Source organism: Rhineura floridana, chromosome 7 (assembly GCF_030035675.1).
Source record: "Rhineura floridana isolate rRhiFlo1 chromosome 7, rRhiFlo1.hap2, whole genome shotgun sequence".
Lineage (NCBI taxonomy): Eukaryota > Metazoa > Chordata > Lepidosauria > Squamata > Rhineuridae > Rhineura > Rhineura floridana.
Window position 1 is genome coordinate 50,314,991 of NC_084486.1, and position 21,933 is coordinate 50,336,923.

General features: G+C 43.9%; 1 protein-coding gene across 4 annotated transcripts in view; it reads left to right on the forward strand.

The window, feature by feature from the left end:
* The window catches only part of DNTT (DNA nucleotidylexotransferase), a 230,529-nt gene that overhangs the window by 187,991 nt on the left and 20,605 nt on the right, over positions 1-21,933 (forward strand). For all 4 annotated transcript variants that reach the window (XM_061635584.1, XM_061635583.1, XM_061635585.1 and 1 more), the window contains 2 exons: positions 4,539-4,802; positions 6,640-6,723. In XM_061635584.1, the coding sequence (XP_061491568.1) occupies positions 4,539-4,802; positions 6,640-6,723 (348 nt within the window). The remainder of the gene's footprint in view (positions 1-4,538; positions 4,803-6,639; positions 6,724-21,933) is intronic.

The following is a 21,933-nucleotide window of genomic DNA, read 5'->3' on the forward strand; positions in this document are numbered from 1 at the left end:
TAATAAAACCTCCCTCGTCCACGATTTGATTGTGGATGAGGCAGCCGATCTGGCATGTATAACCGAGACCTGGGTGGGTGAGCAGGGAGGAGTTGGTCTCTCTCAGCTCTGCCCACCGGGGTACCTGGTCCAGCATCATGGTAGATCTGAGGGTCGGGGAGGTGGGGTTGCTGTCGTCTATAAGAGTTCCATCTCACTCACCAAGCACCATGTTCATTCAGTTACTGGCCTGGAGTGTTTGCACCTTGTGTTGGGCCAGAGGGACAGGCTGGGAATCCTTTTGGTGTACCGCCCACCTTGCTGCCCAATGGCTTCCCTAACTGAGCTGGCGGAAGTGGTCTCGGATATATTGTTGAGGTCCCCCAGACTAATAGTACTGGGGGATTTCAACATTCATGCCGAGACCACTTTGTCTGGCGCGGCTCAGGACTTCATGGCTTCCATGACAGCCATGGGGCTGTCTCAATATGTTAGTGGTCCAACACATGTATCGGGGCACACTCTAGACCTTGTTTTTGCTACTGAGCATGGGGAAAGTGATCTGGATATGGGGAGTTTTACAACACTCCCTTTGTCATGGACAGACCACTGCTTGCTGAAGTTTAGACTTTCAGTAACCTCTTCCCTCTGCAAGGGTGGGGGACTTATTAAAATGGTCCGCCCCCGGAGACTAATGGATCCTGAAGGTTTTCAAAGGGCTCTGGGGGATTTTCCGGCTGATAGGACTGGCGCTCCTGCTGAAGCCCTGGTCGCTCTGTGGAATACGGAGATGACCCGGGCTGTAAACACGATCGCTCCTGCACGCCCTCTCCTGTGTAGAGCTCATACAGCTCCATGGTATACTCCGGAGCTGAGAGCGATGAAGCAAGATAGGAGGAGGCTTGAGCGGAAATGGAGACGAACTCCCGACGGATACAATTATGCGCTGGTTAGTGCTTCGACTAAGCTCTATGTAAGAGCAGTGAAGGCAGCTAAAAAACATCATTTTGCTGCCACTATTAAATCATCTCTTTGCCGCCCAGCGGAGCTCTTTCGAGTTGTCCGGGGGCTTCTCCATTCAAACCCTCCGGACACGGTGGAATCATCGGAGGCCCGCTGTAATCAGTTTGCCGATCACTTCCAGAATAAGATCTCATGTATCCGCCGGGACCTAGACTCTCAAGTTATAGCAGTAGATCCTAGTGAGGTGTCCGGAGCACAGTCTTGTCCTGTTTTGTTGGATGAGCTTCAGTTGGTTCAACTCGAGGACGTGGACAAGGTGCTTGGACAGGTACGTGCAACCACTTCGGTACTGGATCCTTGCCCCTCCTGGCTGATAAAAACTAGCAGGAATGGAACAGGTAGCTGGGCCAAGGAAGTGATAAATGCCTCTTTACGAGAGGGAGTGGTCCCGGGCTGTCTGAAAGAGGCAGTGGTGAGACCACTCCTGAAAAAGCCTTCCTTGGACCCAGACAATTTTAACAGCTACAGGCCAGTGGCGAATGTTCCATTCCTGGGCAAGGTCTTGGAACGGGTGGTTGCTGGCCAGCTCCAGGCGCTATTGGATGAAACTGATTATCTAGATCCATTTCAATCGGGTTTTAGGCCCGGTTTTGGCACTGAGACAGCCTTGGTCGCCCTGTACGATGACCTATGTCGGGAAAGAGACAGAGGGAGTGTAACTCTGTTGATTCTCCTTGATCTCTCAGCGGCTTTTGATACCATCGACCATGGTATCCTTCTGGAGAGGCTCGCGGAGTTGGGAGTTGGAGGTACTGCTTGGCAGTGGTTCCGCTCCTACTTGGCGGGTCGTCTCCAGAAGGTAGTGCTTGGGGAACATTGCTCGACACCGCGGGCTCTCCAATATGGGGTCCCGCAGGGGTCAGTTTTGTCCCCTCTGCTTTTTAATATCTACATGAAGCCGTTGGGAGAGGTCATCAGGAGTTTTGGAGTGCGTTGTCATCAGTATGCTGATGACACGCAGCTCTACTTCTCCTTTTCATCTTCTTCAGGTGAGGCTGTCGATTTGCTGAACCGTTGCCTGGCCTCGACAATGGACTGGATGAGAGTTAACAAACTGAAGCTCAATCCAGACAAGACTGAGATGCTGTTGGTGGACGGGTTCTCTGATCGGATGGTGGATATATACCCTGTCCTGGACGGGGTTACACTCCCCCTAAAGGACCAGGTTCGTAGTCTGGGAGTCTTTTTAGACTCTTCCCTCTCACTTGAGGCTCAAGTAGCCTCGGTGGTTAGGAATGCGTTTTACCAACTTCGGTTGGTAGCCCAGCTACGTCCCTATTTGAGTAAAGAGGACCTTACATCAGTGGTACATGCTCTGGTAACCTCACGTTTGGATTACTGTAATGCGCTTTACGTAGGGCTACCTTTGAAGACAGTTCGGAAGCTACAACTAGTGCAAAATGCGGCGGCCAGATTGCTGACAAGGACCAAGCGGTCCGAGCATATAACACCTGTTCTGGCCAGCTTGCACTGGTTGCCAATATGTTTCCGGGCTAGATTCAAAGTGTTGGTGTTAACCTATAAAGCCTTATACGGTGCGGGACCACGATACCTTGCGGAACGCCTCTTCCGATATGAACCGGCCCGTGCACTACGTTCTGCTACGAAGGCCCTCCTCCGGGTTCCAACTCACAGGGAGGCCCGGAGGGTGATGACAAGATCTAGGGCCTTCTCAGTGGTGGCCCCCGAACTATGGAACAGTCTCCCTGAGGAAGTACGCCTGGCGCCGACTCTGCTTTCCTTCCGGCGCCAGGTCAAAACCTTCCTATTCTCTGAAGCATTTTAAGTTACATTGATCTAATTTTAAAAATGTTTATTGTATTGTTGATTGTATTTTAATATTATTTTGTTATTCATTGTATTTTTATACTATTTTATGTTCACCGCCCAGAGAGCTATCGCTAGTCGGGCGGTATATAAATTTAATAAATAAATTAATAAATAAAAATAAATATAATTTGCATAGCGCAAGTAGAATAGTGATGATTGCCACTCTGCACATGATTGGCATGGATGTATTTTTTCTCTTCCAATTCAAGATAGTGATTTCTGGAAGGACTATGAATTTGAACTTTTTATTATTAGGTACCTTTATGTTACAACATTTGACGTAAATAAGCTCCTGTGTTCTCGAGGGTTTGAAATACAAGGCTCTATCAGAGAATTAAAGGCGATTCAACTCATTGAAATAAATGAGCTTAAGTGCACACAACACTATTATGCTCTGTCTAACTCTGATGATAAATGGTGGCCTTAATTGCATTTCAACCAGGAGTTCTATGGCAAAGGTCTATGAACAGTATAAATATGACCTTTTAGTCTACCTACAGCCTGTAGGCTGCATTTTGCAGTTACTCCTGCTGTACAGAAGTGATGTATTTCACCTGACAGCTACATCAGAAGTTTTGAACCATTGTTTGCCATCTTTCTGTGATAATAACATTTACAGAAGTAAATTCCATTGAATTCAATGGGGATTGCCCCCAAGTGGAAGACAGATATAGAATTACAGCTTTAATCTGGACGCTGTTAGTTAGAACTACATTTTGGACTCATTTTTGGATTCTCATATTTGCATAACTGAAAACTTTCTACCTAGCAATACACAGATGAGGATAGGAGTTTATAATTCAATAATTTATGGAATAGTATTCTGCCATTATATCTACTGGAGATTTTCCTCTCAGGTTTTGAAAGGCCCAAATCATAGACTGCTGGAGTAGACTCAGTGTTTCAAGTTTCCATGCTGCTCTGCAGTATCTGTCTGGAGGAACCACATAGATGTGGATGTGATTCCTACATTCACTAATTTCACAGTCACTTACGAAGTAGCGAGGCTGGTATAGGGACTCACTGCATCTTTTTTTGCCCAATTTACATGGTTCCTATTAAATGAAATGATGCTTGAGAGACCCATCTACACCAAAAGGCCCTACCACCGTATTTATTAAGTCATTACGATATATTTACATACCACTTTTCATGCAAACTTCACAAAGCAGTTTACATAAAAATATTGAAACAATAAGCATCAGTTACAACTATGTAAAAAGAAACTGGAAGGAGAAAAAGCTTTTTGAAAGCTAGATCTCACCTCTCTTTGAGGCAAGGAGGTTCTTAAGTAGCCCTGTGGGGTGGCATTTGGAGGAGAGAGATGGTGGGAGCTGGTGGGAGCTAGATGGTGGTTATATTGCCTTGTTCTGCCTTTTCTTCTCCCACCCCATCAAAGCAAGATGGTCCCAAGATGATGGTTGTGGGAGGGAGAGGCCACCTCAGTTGGAACAGTGGAAAGCTAAATGATAAGCAGCTCATAGGCTTATCTGTCTTCTCTTTCTCCTCACCTCGGGGCAAGATAGTCCTTAGATTGACCTTAGGTGGTCCAATGGTTGCCGTAAGGCTAGCTGTCAGTTTGGTTCCACCCCATATTGCTAATCTTCTGATTTTAGCCCCTGATCCATCTGATATTCAAGTGATATATATCTGTTAGGTTATTAATTAATTAAAGTAATTAATTGTGAATTATGTGTTCTTTCTAGGGATTGCTTTTATACTATGATCTTATTGAATCCACATTTGAAAAGACAAAGCTGCCAAGCAGAAAAGTTGATGCTTTCGATCATTTTCAGAAATGCTTTATAATTTTAAAATTACACAAGGGAAAAGTGGATCATGGCAGTTCCATTATATCAGTTGCTTCTGCTGAGGAAGAAAAAAAAGACTGGAAAGCAATTCGTGTGGATCTGGTTGTAAGCCCTTTTGAACAGTATGCATTTGCTCTGTTAGGTTGGTCTGGATCCAGGGTAAGTGATCTCAGTTTTTCCTATTTGGGATATTAACTGAAATGTTGATAATGCAGCATAGTAAGCTGATTCAGATATCGGAACATTATTTTGTTTTCTTATTGTTTCCCCCTGTTCACAGTGGGTTTTTAATGTACATCTCATTCTTCTTCCAAAGAGTTCAGAGTGCTATTTTATCTTTTGAATAGTCTGTGAAAAACTGACTTGACTAAGATTAGCCATTGATTTTGTAGTTTATCAGGGATTTGAACTGATATCTCCCTCTTCCAGGATCAATTTTCTATCTATTACACTGTAACAATTCAGTGGTTGTGCTGGGTGTTTAAAAAATGGTTGATTTTTATTTATTAAATTACACCAGAGAAAAATATGTGCTCAATAACCCATCCAAACACAATCACTTCTTATAATAAATAAACAACTTATGTGGATGTACATTGTCTTGAAATTTTTTGTTCCAATACATCAGGAAGGTAGTCCAGCTGTCCATAAATGGATTTGTCTGTCCGTATTGCTATTTCCTATAGTGAAGTCAACTTAGTGTAACAATGTCCCAGATGTGAGGAAAAATGGTTGATATTGTTACAAAATGCAGTTGTTAAAAAAAACCTCTAAGGAAGTTCTGATTTTTTTTAAAAAAATGTGCATCTTTGGCACATTGGTGGTTTGTAGAATTTTAAATATTTCAGGAAATGATGAACCAGTTGGAACCAATTTCGAGACATTTCCCTTCCCTGAGTTTGTGGCAAACCTTTCCAGAACATTTTCAAACACTTTCCCCCAACTAGGAAAACTAGGAACATATTTTGTTAAAAGATAAGTTTTCTATAAAGCTTCTAAGAGAAGAGATGCTTGAGAAGCCAAGTTTCTTGTTCTTTCAAAATGAAAGGGAACTTCTAGTTTCTAGGACCTCTTAAATTAAAGCATAAGAACAGTAAACCTTCAGTGTGTTTCCTCCCAATTCTATATCCCAGAAATGGTATTTGCATAGTATTTGTATTTGTGGCAGAGAAGCTGATATGGCCCTTTGCCGTAGCATAGCGTAGATTAAGGTAACAATCCTATACACACTTGCATGGAAGCAACCCCCATCAAACTCTGCGGAACTTAGTTCTGCATAGAAATAGGAATGCCTGAAAACAACACTATGTGCAATATATTCCTTTGGCAGTGGCTTGAATACCTTGAGACAGCTATTGCCAAGCACTTTGCAAACTTCTGTACTCACCGGAAAAGTGCAAACACCTATGCTTTTTTGACTCAGACAAATTGTGTGAGTCATAAGCAAATGGAGTCCAGTATGTGTTTAAATTAAACTATCTCTTCTTATAAAACTATAGCAATCAGCAAGGCAGTTAGTATCAGACAAAGCTAATGTGATGTAGTATTGCATGTCAAAAAACAATCCCTCTGGATGAGCATCCATTATGGAACTCGCATGAACTGCAGGCTACATTCATTATAGAAAAGAGGGTAATGCATGATCGCAGTTTCATATTTCTTAATGATATCTGTGTAATAATGGGGGGGTTTGATAGACTTCCTTGTAAATGGTGATTCTGCCTTTCTCATTCTTTTAATACTGCTTTAAGAGATCATGCTTACTCCAGTATTTCAAAGGAGATGGAATTGATGCAGGTGGAACTGAATGCATCAATTTCAAGCCAGGAAAGTATGTTTCAACACCAGTCTTTGGTAAATCAAGTGCTGTGAATACTTCCTTTTTACTTAAAACTGAAAACACAATTTCTTCTTAAAAGGTGTCATGTAAGCATGTTTGAATTTAGAGATTCATTTTGGTTTATATTATAATGTTGAAACTTTTATGTGTGTACAGCAATTTGAACGTGACCTTCGGCGATATGCTACCCATGAAAAGAAAATGGTGTTGGATAATCATGCTTTATATGATAAAACTAAGGTATTGTCCTTTATTTTTCTTTCAAACGTCATTGTTGGAATCATAAAGCTTCCTTTGTGTGGAGTGCTGTCTATTTTGTCTCATGTTTGTCAGTCGTATAAGACAATGACATCCAATTCTTTCAGCAGAAATGTAACTCCTAGAAACCTCTAGCGGCTGCCAATAGACTTCTTATTGCTAGGTTAATTAAAGGTCAGTTAGCAATTACTTTGAAATATTTCACAAGAGCAGCACTATGCAAAAAGTGCAAATAATTATAATTTTTATTTCTGTTGGCAAATACTATGGCCACACTTGGATGATTTCTCGGCTTAATAAGCTGGGACATGAACAAGCCTCCTGCAGCCACATGCAGATGATTTGCCCCTCCCTTTGCCCAAACAGTGCAACAAACCAGGAAGCTGCAGTTAACTATAGTTTCCCATTGATTCCAAACCTGGAAACTATGGTTTTATCCAAAGTAGTACTAAGTCACTTGTTCCATTAACACAAGGATTTATCCTTGCACAACAGAACTTCCTCCCTTTCCTCCCCCTGCGCTGCACCTAAATCTGTTCTGGGGGTTCCCTAAACCCTCCAGAGGAGATTTGGAGAGGGTGGGACGTGCACATGGGGGAGGAGGGGGGAAGTTCCATTGCACAAGCCTAAATCCTTGCAGTAATGGTTTAAGTGCATTTATGGTTAATGTCTTCCAAGCAAACCAGGATATGAAGCCATCCTTTAAAAATGATTTGATACCCTGGCTTGTTTGGAAGCCAATAACTATAGTACCCAGTTTCAGATGCAATGGGCAACTGTAGTTCACTGTAGCTTCCTGGCTTGTTTAGTTGCTTCTGCAGAGGGAAGAGCAAAGCAGCTGTGTGTAGTACACAAAAGTCCTTCATATTTTGGCTTAGTAAGATGAAATCTTATTATCCAAATTCAGCCAGTAACTGACTGCTTTCTTTCTTTCAAAAGTTGGGCAGACTTCTATTTTGCTGCCCACTTCTAATATATCTGTTTCCTTTCCTTTAGGAAGTGAAGTTCCTCATCAGGAAGTAGTAATCATATATTGCTATCACTATCAATATTTTTACAACAAGGAAAGCTGTGCACACATGTTTTCACCAAGATTCGAGTCTTAAATCTGAATTATTGAATTCAGTGTGCAGAATAACTTCAATGTTTAGAAGCTTCCTCTGTGCATAGTCCCCTACTTCCACTTATCTCTAGCTTCTTTTTCTTTATTTTTATGCCACCTTTCCCCACTGCTTGAAAGATAAGACCCAGGTATATATGTTTTCAGTGATCAATAATATGGCAGCATGCATGGTGGCATAGATGGCAAGGGAAGCTGGATGAGAGACCATGGGGTTAGGTTACACCTGCGTGAAAGAGATTACATGTAGGCTTGTATTAATGAGGAAGGAGCAAGCATGAGCTCCAAGATCTAACCTCCTCCACCTCTGCACTGCATAACAAATTATCTGTAGTTTATGAGTATGGGTTCCTCTCTGTAGTTCCTCTCTGGTCTCCTGCTGGGAGGAAGGACGGGATATAAATCAAATAATAAAATAATTAAATAGTTTGTTAGTAGGCTTAAACAGAATGCTCTCACTCTTGTTTATGAATATTTAAAGAGCCACCTTTAGCCACTTTTGAATAATTGCTCTGAAAACGTCCACCTAGTCAGGAAGTGTTGCTCCATTCTGAATAGAAATGTATAGGATGGAATGGTGCCTCTAGACCTTTTTTTTTTTTTTTGCAAGAGAGGTTCAAACATATACTGAAGGTTTGTGCATTTAAATTGCTCTGTCGCCCTAATGTAACAAATCTACTGAAACAAAACAAAACAGCCTTTTTGCAGTTTGGAAAGTGACAGGAAAGTGCATTGTCAAGTGTGGGATGAAAGAAGGATTCATTGCAAGATGTGTAAACACCCTGCAAACAAATCAGGGTGAATGCCGGATCAATGCTTATTGTAATATAACCACCACCCATAAACAAATCAGGATGAATGCTCAGTAAAAACTGGACATAGTCGACTACTATGTAAGCTTTGTGCAAGCAAATCAAGATGAATGCTCAATAAACAGGTCATCCGGAGGAGCCTTTAGAGTACAATTCTAGCCCCTCAATAGTGTTGGCATGTGGGGTTAGGATGATGCATCGTGTTGTCTCTCCTGGCCTCCACCAGCAGAGAGGAGTACTGCTAGCAGAGGGCTCCACCACAGGAGAGGCCTTAGCATCATCCTATTAAGCTCTTGCTGGCACTTTTCCTGCCAGTGATAGGCAGGAGGGAGAGCCAAAATACGGGCCATATGGGGGTAGGGACGGAAGGATCTTTTGCTTTCAGTTCTCTCAGTTTCTTGTTTTTCCAATCTTAAATTTACTTCTCCACATTTCTGCAGCAATCTGCACATTTTTAATAAAAAATCCTCATTTTAGTGTGAATTTCTCCTAATAAAAGTTTTGTATGCAGTTTTGATTAATGTACACAGTTTTGCAAGCAATTTCTCCTAACATAATGCATTTCTGCATGTTATTTTCTGATATACTTTCCTCTAATATATGCATTTTTGTTAACACTGATTGGAGAACTGCATCAGAAAATTTGGATAAGTGTGGATTTCAAAGGATGGCTGTGTTAAGTTCTCATTTTGTTTTGGAAAGTGCAAGTTTGATAGATTTGCTTTAAATGTGAACTGAATCAAATTTCTCCCCCATCCCTATTTGGGGGAGAGTCCCAGCAGCTTGGATCCCCTGATGGGCTTGACCTTTGGGCCCACTGATGTGCCAGTCTGGAGATGATGCAGCAAAACATGTGTAAAAAACTGTTCACCTTCTGCTGTAGCCAGGCTTTGGATTACGCTGCCCATCATTGATAAATTTCTCTTAGTCAACCTATGGAAACATTTTCATCTAATTTAGCTAAGTGAATTTGAAAAACAAAAGTTTGCCACTCAAACTTGCATTTACATAATAACAGCTTTTGAGTAGAAGCTGCTGCCTGAAAGGAGAAAAGGCCCCATTCTCATCTTCCTGGTTTCTTTCATTCCCAAGGGAAAATATTATATGAGCTTGCATTGTCCTTGAAAACAGAGGCTTAGCTGAGGCCATTACAATTATCCAGTCCTCATTCAAAGAAAGGTGATGTACTCTCATGCATATATTTTATGTTTTAATTTTAATTGAGAATACCACGCTTTTAATGAAAGTTTGGATAACCTCAAACCTTCATGTTGTTGTTCTTTATATATTTAAAAATGAATTGCATATACTTAATAAGTTGCAGGAACTTTATGTATCACCTATTGCCTGAAGTTGAGTGTGTAATAGAGAATCCCAGCCTATTGTATTCAGGGCATGCATTGTAGAACAATCCTAGATATGCATGCAGATTTCCAAAGGAACATTGACAGGGAAAAACAATTTTAAAACATCAGGTGAATAAATTACATACTTTTGCCTATGGGTATAAAATGAGCAACCATTTCTTCTGGGAAATTATTTTGATATCATACAGTGAGATTATTTCACATCCCTGTCTTTTGCCCATGTATGCATATACATGCAATATGATACATTCAGTATGAATCATATTTGGTGTGTATGCTTTTTAAATAGCTTCTAGTGTATATCACAGAATTTTATGGTTGAAAGAACCATATCTGCTTCAGTTCTCTGAGCTGAGGTTGTATCCTTCTTTTCTAAATAGCAATGACAAAATAGGCTATATGTCATCCAAACCACAGAATGCCATGTGTGAAGGAATCGAGGGATGCATGTACCATATCAATTATTAGTATATACCATGCGAAAGGAGAGTCCGGAGTTGTACGACGCACACAATAGGAACATGGAATGTGAGAAGCATGAACCAGGGAAAGTTAGAAATTGTCAAGCAAGAAATGGAATGCATCAACATTACAATACTTGGTGTGAGCAAACTAAAATGGATGGGAACGGGACATTTTCAATCAGGCAACTACAAAATATTTTATGCAGGAAATGAGAAATTAAGAAGAAATGGGGTTGCTTTAATAGTGAGAAGTGATGTAGCAAGAGCAATTAGGAGCTACAACGCAAGGTCTGAGCGAGTTATATCAATGAGATTAAATGGCAAACCTATCAACATAACCATCATCCAAGTCTATGCTCCAATGGCAAATGCAGAAGAAGAGGAATTGGAGAGATTTTACGCAGAAGTACAGGAAGAAATTGATCACACACCAAAACAAGATTTGCTGATAATCATGAGGGATTGGAATGCAAAAGTAGGGAACAGAGAAGAATTAGGAATTGTGGGGAAATGGGGCCTAGGAGACAGAAATGAAGCAGGAGAAAGACTTATTGAATTCTGTGAAGCCAATAATTTGTTTCTTGCAAACACATTTTTTGAGCAACTGAAAAAATGACTGTACACATGGACATCACCAAATGGTCAATATAGGAATCAAATTGATTATATAATTGGTAGCAGGAGATGGAGAAGTTCCATACTTTCTGCAAAAACAAGACCAGGAGCAGACTGTGGTACAGATCATGAACTGGTCGTATCAAAAATCAGAGTAAAGCTAAAGATGACCAACGAAGCAATCATAATGCCAAAATACAATTTAAATAACATCCCAGAAGCATATAAAGATCAAATAAGGAACAGAGGCTTTAAACTTAGTTGACAGAGAACCAGAAGAACTATGGAATGAAGTCAGAGACGTTATCAGGGAAGAATGCAAAAAGACAATACCTCTAGTTAAAAAGAAAGAAAGACCGCAATGGATCTGAAGAAACTCTTAAAATGGTTAAAGAGAGAAGGAAAGCAAAAGGAGATAGAAACGTGGTCAGAATCCTAAATGCAACAATACAGCGACTAGTATGTAGGGACAAAGAGAGCTATTGCAATAGTTACTGTATAGAAATAGAAGAGGATAACAAAAAGGGTAGAGCAAGAGCCCTGTTCCAAAAGATTAGAGAACTGAAAGGAAAAATTAAACCAAGAGTAGGGATGTTGAATAATCAACAGGGGAACACACTGACTGACTGAGATGAAATAAAAGGAAGATGGAAGCAATACACTGAAGAACTCTATAAAAGAGATGCCAGGATGACAGATTCATTCACAGAGGAACCGTATGATGAAAAAGCAGAAATTTTAGAATGTGAGGTGAAAGCTGCTCTTAAAATACTTGGAAGAAACACATCACCAGGAACCCCGCTCCGCACCTGGGACTTACCGGGTCGCGGGGCATAGTTTGCGGCCCGGGGTGAATCCCGAGCCTCCATTTGGAGAGAGGGCAAGCGCGCCGGACTGGTGTGACATCGCGGCGCGCTGCTAGAGTGGGCGGGGCGACCGAGCTTATTTAGGCTCGTGCCGGCTGCCCCCTCTCTCTCTTCAAATTTTGCGGCAGAGCCTGTGCTTCCGGCGTCGTGTGGGACGCCATTTTGGAGTGAGCGAGGCAGCGGTTTGACGGGCGCCATTTTGAAGGCACACAGGCTCCGGCGTGGCCAGCCTTCATAGAAGAAATCTTCAGCTCTGGCTCGGAGCATCCTTGTTCGGGAGTGCTCGTATCGCTGCTCAGATATGCGGCAGCGGCGGTGGCAACTGCGGCGGCGGCAACTGCGGCGGCGGCAACTGCGGTGTGGCACTGCTGCGTTTTGGGCGCCATTTTGAGGTGCATGAGGCTCTGGCGTGGCGGGCCTTCACCGAAGGAATCTTCACCCCCGGCCAGAAGCCAAGTTTTAAGCATTCACATTATCAGGGCTTTTCGGGCCCGATTCTGGGAGGGAGAAGGTGGGCACGTCATTCCCCCCCATCAGGGCTTTATAAGTAGGCTGTTCGGCCTTGCGGGAGGCTAGTGGTCGGGCCCGATTTAGGAAGGGAAGTGGCAGTCGCGCATTACCCCCCCACTAGGGTTTTTTTCATAAGAAGGCCCATTCGGCCTTGTGGTAGGCTGGTTGTCGGACCCACTGGACACAGAGGTGGGAGCTCTTACACCCCTCGTCGCTTGAGGCCTGCAACCATGTGTGGGCATCTTCTTGAACAGGAACCGTGGTTGAGGAAGCCATTTCCTCCCAGCCCACTGCTTCATCAGGGGTTTCCATGGCTCACCTGGGTGTTAGTGACCCCCTAGGGCATATTAAAGAGTGCGCCATCCCTTTTGGAGAGACGTCTGCTCCTTTAGGTTTCCATTTGCTTCCAGCAACTAAGGAAAAAATTTGGAATGGGGAATACATTGACTTGTTTTCCCTGTTGTACAGGGAGCCGCCTAAGAGGGACAGGGAAAAAGGGGATGAGAAGGAAGTAGAGAGGCCCAAGAGGCGCCGGATTGAGCGCACTTTGGCTAACTGGCTCCCCGCCCACTTTACGTACATAGGGGTGATCATGCAAAAACAGCCACAGCGTGGTTTGGTCCTGATTAAGTATCTGGATATTATCTACCGGGGCTATACAGAGTTCATGGGGTCGGCGTGGCTCTCTTACGATGAGGCTTTTCGTATGAGGGCGGCCTATGACGCATCCTTGCCATGGGACAGGAAGGAGGCTGAACTGTGGTTACAGTTCATGTCTCATTCAAGGCTGGTGGCTGGGGATAGGACTGATAGTGGCCACCTCATGGCTAGGCAATTGGCACCAGCTCCCTCCCGCGGGCCAGCAGGGCAGGGGGTTCAACCCCACCTGCTGTGCTGGGAGTTCAGCTCCTGTGGCTTCTGTGGCAGGAACTCTTGCCGGTATAGGCATGAGTGTACACTCTGCGGTGGTCAACACGCACCTGCTGCCTGCCCTAGGAACCGGCCTTATCGAGGTGGCAATAGGGACTTCCATGGACAACGAAAGCAAGGACCCCCAGGCACAACTCAAGGAAAAGGGCCCCAGCCCAATTAAGTTACCAGAATTGCAACGCTTATTGAGTTTTTATTCTTTAGTTCATGAACCTCGGTGCCTTTTAGAGTGCTTTTCAACTGGTTTTCGGATCCCTTATTCAGGGCCCCGGACTGCCTTCCGGTCTAGGAACCTGAGGTCTGTCTTGGGCATGGAACAGGTTGCTCTGGACAAGATTAACAAAGAAAGGGAAGCGGGCCGAGTTTTGGGCCCCTTTGCTTCCCCTCCCGTCACGTCTCTTAGGGTTTCGCCACTGGGCATTGTGCCTAAGAAGACACCGGGAGAGTTCTGCCTCATTCACCACCTCTCCTATCCGCATGGGCAGTCGGTTAACAATTTTATTCCACCTCACTTATGTTCGGTATACTACACCCCTTTTGACTGTGCAGTGAGCATGGTTAGGAGTTGCGGTGTGGGTGCCGTCACGGGGAAGTGTGACATAAAATCTACATTCCGCCTCCTCCCCATCCATCCTGGAGATTTTGATCTATTGGGGTTTGCTTTTGCGGATCACTATTATGTGGATCGTGCACTGCCCATGGGCTGCTCTATTTCATGCGCAGTATTTGAGCTTTTTAGCTCTTTCCTGGAGTGGGCAGTAAGGAGGCGGTCTGGATCACATTCACTGGTCCACTATTTGGATGATTTTTTATTTGCTGGACGGGCGCACACGAGGGAGTGCAAGGATCTTATGGATCACTTTATGGAGCTGTCAAGGGAACTTGGAGTCCCACTGGCGGGGGAAAAAACGGAAGGCCCATCCCCTATTATCACATTCCTGGGGATCTAAATAGATACGTTGGCCCAGTCCTGTAGGCTCCCACTTGCCAAATTGCAGTTGCTGCGAGAGAAGATATCTCATGTTCGGGTTTCCAGGAGGGTCACCCTGCGCACCCTATAGGAGCTGGTGGGTTCATTGAACTTTGCCTGCAGGGTGGTTGCACCGGGGCGTGCTTTCTTGAGATGAGTCTATGACGCTATGTCAGGTGTGTCCTATCCTCATTATCACATCAGGCTTTCGGGTGCGCTCAAAGATGATCTGTCGGTCTGGGGTAAGTTCTTACAGGAATTCAATGGGATTTCTTTTTGGAGGCGGGACCGCCTCCTGGAGGCCGAACTCCAGGTGCACTCCGACGCCTCAGGGGCATTTGGTTTCGGTGTGATTCTTAATGACTCATGGAGCCATGGTAGCTGGCCGCAGACCTGGGTCCAGGAAGGCTGGATTAGAGATTTGACTCTCTTGGAATTTTTTCCAATAGTGGTGCAAGTGCATCTTTGGCCGGACAGGCTGCGTGATTCCACAGTCCACTTTTGGTGTGACAACCTGTCCACGGTACACGTTATTAACTCCTTGTCATCAAAGAACCCCCGAGTCATGCACCTAGTACGGGCCTTTGTTTTGCAATGTCTCCAGTTTAACATTTTGTTTCTGGCGCGCCACGTCCCTGGTATTGATAACAGTATTGCTGATGCTCTGTCATGGAACCAGATGGAGAGATTTCACCACCTGGCGCCGTGGGCCAAGGCTCAGCCGGACGTGGTCCCACTGGATCTATGGGAGATTGGCGAATTGAGTCGGAGAGGGCAATAAGCTTGTCCATTGCGCCCAGCACTATGGCCAGCTACCAGAGAGCAGGTAGGGAGCTATTGGCTTTCAGGGCAGAAAGGGGCTATGTACAGCAGTGGCCCATTCCAGTGGAACACCTCATTGAGTTTTGTGTGGGAGGCAGGAGAAGGGCCTTTCAGTCAGGACAATTAGAGGTAAGCTCTCTGGTCTATCCTTTTTGGCCAAGTCATGCGGTTTGCAGGATTTTTCAGATGACTTCCGACTCCGTAAGATGTTGGAAGGCTGGGCATGGGAACACCCTGCCAATTCAGATTCTTGCTCCCCTATGCACCCAGAAATTTTATTAGGGCTCCTGATACAATTGGAGTATTTATGTTCCTCATCTTTTGAGGTACTGCTTTTTCATGCGGCCGCATTTACACTGTTTTTTGGAGCTTTTAGGATCAGTGAGGTGATGGCAGGGTCCAAGGCTGACATCTCTTCCCATGCCTTTTTGCTGTCTGACTTTAGTTGGAAGGGGGGACAGGCCGCCCTGCAGTTGTGCTGGTCAAAGACTGATCAGCGCAGGAGGGGACGTATGGTTTTGCTTTCCCCCTCACAGCTGCACGAGATTTGCCCTGTGGCTGCATTGAAAATTTTTTTGGCAGTCCGGGGACAACAGCCTGGATACTTGTTTATACATAAGGATGGCCAACCCCTTTCTAGATTTCAGTTTTGGGCAGTTACCAGGACAGCCCTTGGTAATATGGGACTGGACCCCAAATTTTTTGGGACACACTCTTTCCACATTGGAGCAGCGTCTACGGCTGCCTGTTTGGGTTTCTCCCAAGAGAGGTTACAGTCCCTGGGCAGATGGCGTTCTACGGCCTATAGGTCTTATATTCAACCTTTCCGAGGGGTTCAGAAAACCAGTTTGTGACTTGTTATTTGTCACTGTTATGAGTTTCCATTGTTTGTTTTGACAGGCTGCTGGAAGGGAGACGAAAGAGTGCGCATCCTCCTCTGCGGCCATAGTATGGTCTTCTGGGCAGGCCGCAGGGCGGCGAAGTTGTGTTTGGCACGCAGCTTGGGCTTAGCCAGTGGGCTACTGTACAATGGCTGGGCCGCCGTGGGATGCGCTGGGACAGGCTCCTTCCTATGCTTTTCCAGACGGCAGTGGTTCGGGATGCGCCACAGTTTTTGGTCATTCACCTGGGGGGAAATGATCTTGGCATGCTGAAGGGCAGAGCCCTTATTGAGCAGGCGTCTGCTGACTTCCGGGCCATCATGCAGCGGTGGCCGGGGGTGCACTTGATTTGGTCCGATATTTTACCCCGTAGACACTGGAATTGTATGGGTGACCCTAGGGGGATAAATAGGTCCCCCAAAAAAGTGAATAGGCAGCTCCGTCTTGCTCTATTGGACTCTGGTGGTTTTGTCATTCACCACCCTGAGATAAGGCGCAGTAGGGTAGAACTATATCGGTCAGATGGAGTTCATATGTTCGATGTAGGTAACGATATCCTTTTAGATGACCTGCAGAGGGGCGTGAAGGACATCTTGTTTGGATGTGGGGTAAAGGGTGACTAAACAGAGGATTGTCCCCTTTCTGTGGTGAGGAAGTGCGGGAAAGGTTAAAGGTGAAGGGCAGCTAGGTGACACCTTTAGGCACCTTTGGAGGTGATAGGCGGTTCCGGAGGCCTGCAGCTCCGGGTTATACGGCCCGAGGGCAGGATACGGCTCGCCTTTGGGGCCAACAGGTCTCATCCACTCAGAGTTTCAGGGCACCGGGGGGCGGTGACGCAGGTTGGCCTCCCTATGCACAATTAGAGTGTGGTCGGGGCAAGGGGTTGACAGATTGGGACCCCCTTGCCCGGCAGGGGTTTGGGTCGCCCCAATAGCTGCAGGCAGGCTTTGCCTGACTCATCAGTTGAATCCCGCACTTATGTTCCCCTCTGCAGGTTCATTATCATAATATGAATTTGGTTTAATAAAGTGGCCCGTTATTTAACCCATCATATTGTGTCTGCGTCTTATTTCACCCCTGGGTCGCAATAGATGGCATACCAATAGAGTTGCTACAAGCTACTGAGACTGAATTGGTCCAAATTTTGACACAAATCTGTCAAGAAATATGGAAAACTAAACAATGGCCCACAGACTGGAAGCATTCCATATACATCCCAATTCCAAAGAAAGGGGATCCCAGGGAATGCAGTAATGATCAAACTATTGCCTTAATATCCCATGCAAGTAAAGTAATGCTCAAGATTCTACAATGAAGGCTCTTACCATATATGGAGTGAAAAATGCCAGACGTCCAAACTGGATTTAGAAAGGGAGAGGCACCAGAGATCATATCGCAAACATATGTTGGATAATGGAACAGACCAGGGAATTTCAGAAGAAAATCACCCTGTGCTTTATAGATTACAGCAAAGCCTTTGACTGTGTAGATCATGAAAAACTATGGAACACTTTAAAAGAAATGGGGGTGCCACAGCATCCGATTGTCCTGATGCGCAACCTATACACTGGACAGGAGGCTACTGTAAGGACAGAATATGGAGAAACCGATTGGTTCCCAATTGGAAAGGGTGTGAGACATGGGTGTATTTTCTCACCCTATTTATTTAATCTATATGCATAACATATCATACGGAAAGCAGGATTGGACTAAGATGAAGGGGGTGTGAAAAGGGGAAAGAGAGATATCAATAATTTAAGATATGCAGACGATACCATACTACTAGCAGAAACCAGTAATGATTTGAAATGAATGTTGATGAAAGTTAGAGGAAAGCACAAAAGCAGGACTACAGCTGAACGTCAAAAAGACTAAAGTAATGACAACAGAAGATTTATGTAACTTTAAAGTTGACAATGAGGACATTGAACTTGTCAAGGATTATCAATACCTTGGCACAGTCATTAACCAAAATGGAGACAATAGTCAAGAAATCAGAAGAAGGCTAGGACTTGGGAGGGCAGCTATGAGAGAACTAGAAAAAGTCCTCAAATGCAAAGATGTATCACTGAACACTAAAGTCAGGATCATTCAGACCATGGTATTTCCGATCTCTATGTATGGATGTGAAAGTTGGACACTGAAAAAAGCGGGTAAGAGAAAAATCAACTCATTTGAAATGTGGTGTTGGAGGAGAGCTTTGCGGATACCATGGACTGCGAAAAAGACAAATAATTGGGTGTTAGAAGAAATTAAACCAGAACTATCACTAGAAGCTAAAATGATGAAACTGAGGTTATCATACTTTGGGCACATCATGAGAAGACATGATTCATTAGAAAATACAATAATGCTGTGAAAAACAGAAGGGAGTGGAAAAAGAGGAAGTCCAAACAAGAGATGGATTGATTCCATAAGGGAAGCCACAGACCTAAACTGACAAGATCTGAACAGGGTGGTTCATGACAGATGCTCTTGGCGGTCACTGATTAATAAGGTCACCATAAATCACAGCCGACTTGGAGGCACATAACAACAACAACCATGCCATCTATTTATTAGCATGTACAGGCATACCCCACTTAACGTTGCTTCACTTAATGTTGCCTCGCTATAACGTACGTGCTCCATACGTCCCCATACCCTGCTTAACGTTCGCGCGCTTCGCAATAACGTTCATTTTATTGGCATGATGCCGCTGCCATCTAGTGGTGAGTGCGTGCAGTACAAGTGAAGACAATTGCTTCACGTAAAGTAGATTTTCACTTAAAGTATACTCTCTGGTCCCATTGCGAACGTTAAAGCGGGGTATGCCTGTACCATATCAATATTGCATATGGCACAACCTGAGATCTTGTTGTTCCTTAACAAGTCAAAGTCAGCCTTAAACCATGGTTTGTTATTGGCTTATGCATCTTTGCTTGTTAGGAAGCAACAGATCAGGCTCTCCACTTTGGACGTCATGGGAAGCTAAGCTTAATTGTGGCTTCCTGGTTTGTTTTCCCTGTTCATGCCGGGAAAGGAGTGAAGTGGGAGTGATTGGGCACATGTACCAGCATGCTTGTTGTTCCCAATAAACCACGTTAATCCTGCAAGCCTTGGATATTGTGATGTGTGAATGTAACCTGTAGGGTCTCCAAATGGCTTTTTGGTCCCAGGCTATGTTTATGCTACTTATCTAGATTGTTAATAAACCTCTCCAGTTTTTTAAAGACAGTTCTCTTTCCATAGAAACTGAGAATGTTTTGTTGAATACTTGTTTTTATTACAAAGAAATTCTAGAAGTGGATTTCCTTGCAAAGTTGAAGAGGGGCTTTTAATGGTTCTTTGCAAAACTGGATGCTATAGTCTAGAATTTGGCAGACACTCTGCTAAAATTATGTGGTGATAACAGAGAGGCAGTCAGTCTTGAGAGAACATGTTGATGAATTAAACATGGTACAGCTGCAGTGTTTGCTTTGGATGTCGGCAGTAATAACTGGATTAGCCATAAAGTAAACATAAAGATTCCAAGTTTATAATAATTGATTTCCAATATGATTGGTGGTGTTCACATAGTCATTACTACAATTAAGCACTGAGTCATTGTAAACAGATGCACATTCTTTCACTTACTAAGTGCTTCCCCTGCTTTTATCTCTGTGGGCAGAAGAGCAATTTTGCATTCAACTCTGGGAATTTGTTCTTCTCTGCACCTGGCCTGCTTTAGAAATCAAGTGTTCAAATAATCTAAACGATTCTTCAGTAATAAAAAAGAACAACCATGCATTGTTGTGCACATTAAAGCTTTCTGCGCAGCAATCCAGTTGGTAATTTTTAATTGCTGGAGATTCATGATTCAGAGGTCACTTTTACATGGCCAATGAACAAATCCACTTAAATCTGAAGGTAATTAAATTACCTTGTGCACAGCATTCTTAGATGTTGGGGTTCTGCTTACGATAACAACATAGAAATCATGTGTTCACCACAAAAGGTTGTGGTAGATGTACTGTGAAATTGTAAAAATAATAACAATACATTCTACCTGTTGGTTGACAACCTGCCAATGTGGTGAGTAGTGTCATCAGACTTCATATATGAGCTCTGCCTCTGTTTTTTCTACTTGCCATGCTTTCACTCTAGCCAAGTGATTCTTTAAAGAATTCTTTAAAGCCTTGGGGTTGTTCTTGATTCCAGGCTGTCCATGGAGGCTCAGATTTCGGCAGTGAGCCGGGCAGCTTGGTATCAATTACACCTCATTCGTAGGCTGCAACCCTACCTCCCTGTTCATCAGCTCCCACTGGTAGTACACGCCCTGGTCACCTCTCGTTTAGACTACTGTAATGCGCTCTACGTGGGGTTACCCTTGAAAACGGTCCGGAAATTACAACTGATACAAAATACTGCGGCTCGACTTCTCACAAATTGTCGCCGCCGGGAACACATCACCCCAGTGTTGTTCGATCTACACTGGCTTCCAGTTATTTTCCGGGCTCAATTCAAGGTGTTGGTACTAACCTTTAAATCCCTACACGGTTTCGGCCCAGTTTACCTGATGGAGCGCCTCCAGCGCCACCAATTATGCCGCCCGACAAGATCAGCCACGCAGGGCCTTCTCTCAGTCCCGCCAACTAAAACAGCTAGGTTGGTGGGGACCAGGGAGAGGGCATTTTCAGTGGCGGCCCCCACTCTCTGGAACTCCCTCCCGTACAATCTTCGGCATGCCCCTTCCCTGAATGTATTCCGCAAAGCCTTGAAGACCTGGCTCTTCAGACAGGCCGTTGGGGTTTCCGGGGAGGGTTAATTTTCAGGACTAATTACCTGAACTGTTATTATTCTTATTTATAGTTTCACTGTTATATTGTATTTTATGTGTATTTTATCGTGCTGCATTTACTGCAACTGATTTGTACGTCGCCTAGAGTGGCCATCGGCCAGATAGGCGACACATAAATGAAATTATTATTATTTTATTATTAGGTTCACTTGGGGTTTGCAAGAGCCTTTCAGATGTCACAGTGAGCCTTCATTCCCTTTATAAGCAAGTCAGATATGGCTGCCATTGGCTCAGATACCCTGGTGTCTGTGATATTATTGAACCATTGGGATACACAACTGACTGTAATGGGGCAATTGATTCTGAGTTCTGAGCAACTTTTGTTTAATTAAAGCTTGTAACAGCATATTTATGCCAAGGGGATTCCAGTATAGATTGGTTTAAAGAGTCTCAGAGCCTTTTGCTATAAAGGGACAGACTTCTCTAAGCTGCTTATAAAGTAAAATAACTAAAATATTGTTTCAAAGTTTTTTTGAAAAAAGGATCGCTTTCATATGTATACTATATCTTAAAATATTTTAGCTGTGTTTTCCTTTATTTATACTTTATGATATACCATGGTGTTAATATTCTCGTCACTCTTTTGTCATTTCTTGGTAATATATTTGAAATGGAAATATATCTGAAAAATTGTTAGATAATTTCATCATGATCACGGGCACAATCCAGTGCAGTATTTTGCACACTTATGTACCACGGAGTTCAACAGAATTTAAGCATATATACATGTCCACAATTGGTGCCCCATGGTTATAACTGTGCCATATACTACAGCCAGCTTTCCTTGTTAGGTGGGGCAGCCACATTTCTTGGTGGTGCATTTTTTTGGGGGGGGAGGCACATAACTTCAGTCAATCCCTCCCCTCACTGATGGAGAGGATGTGAGGGTCAGGCATGGGGAAGGGGAAGGCAGTGACCTTCCATCTTACTCCTCCTCTATCCAGAGAATGTGTTCACTTAGAATGGGCTCTGTAAAGGTCAAGTTAACAGAAAATTTAGTACTAACACAAGGAACT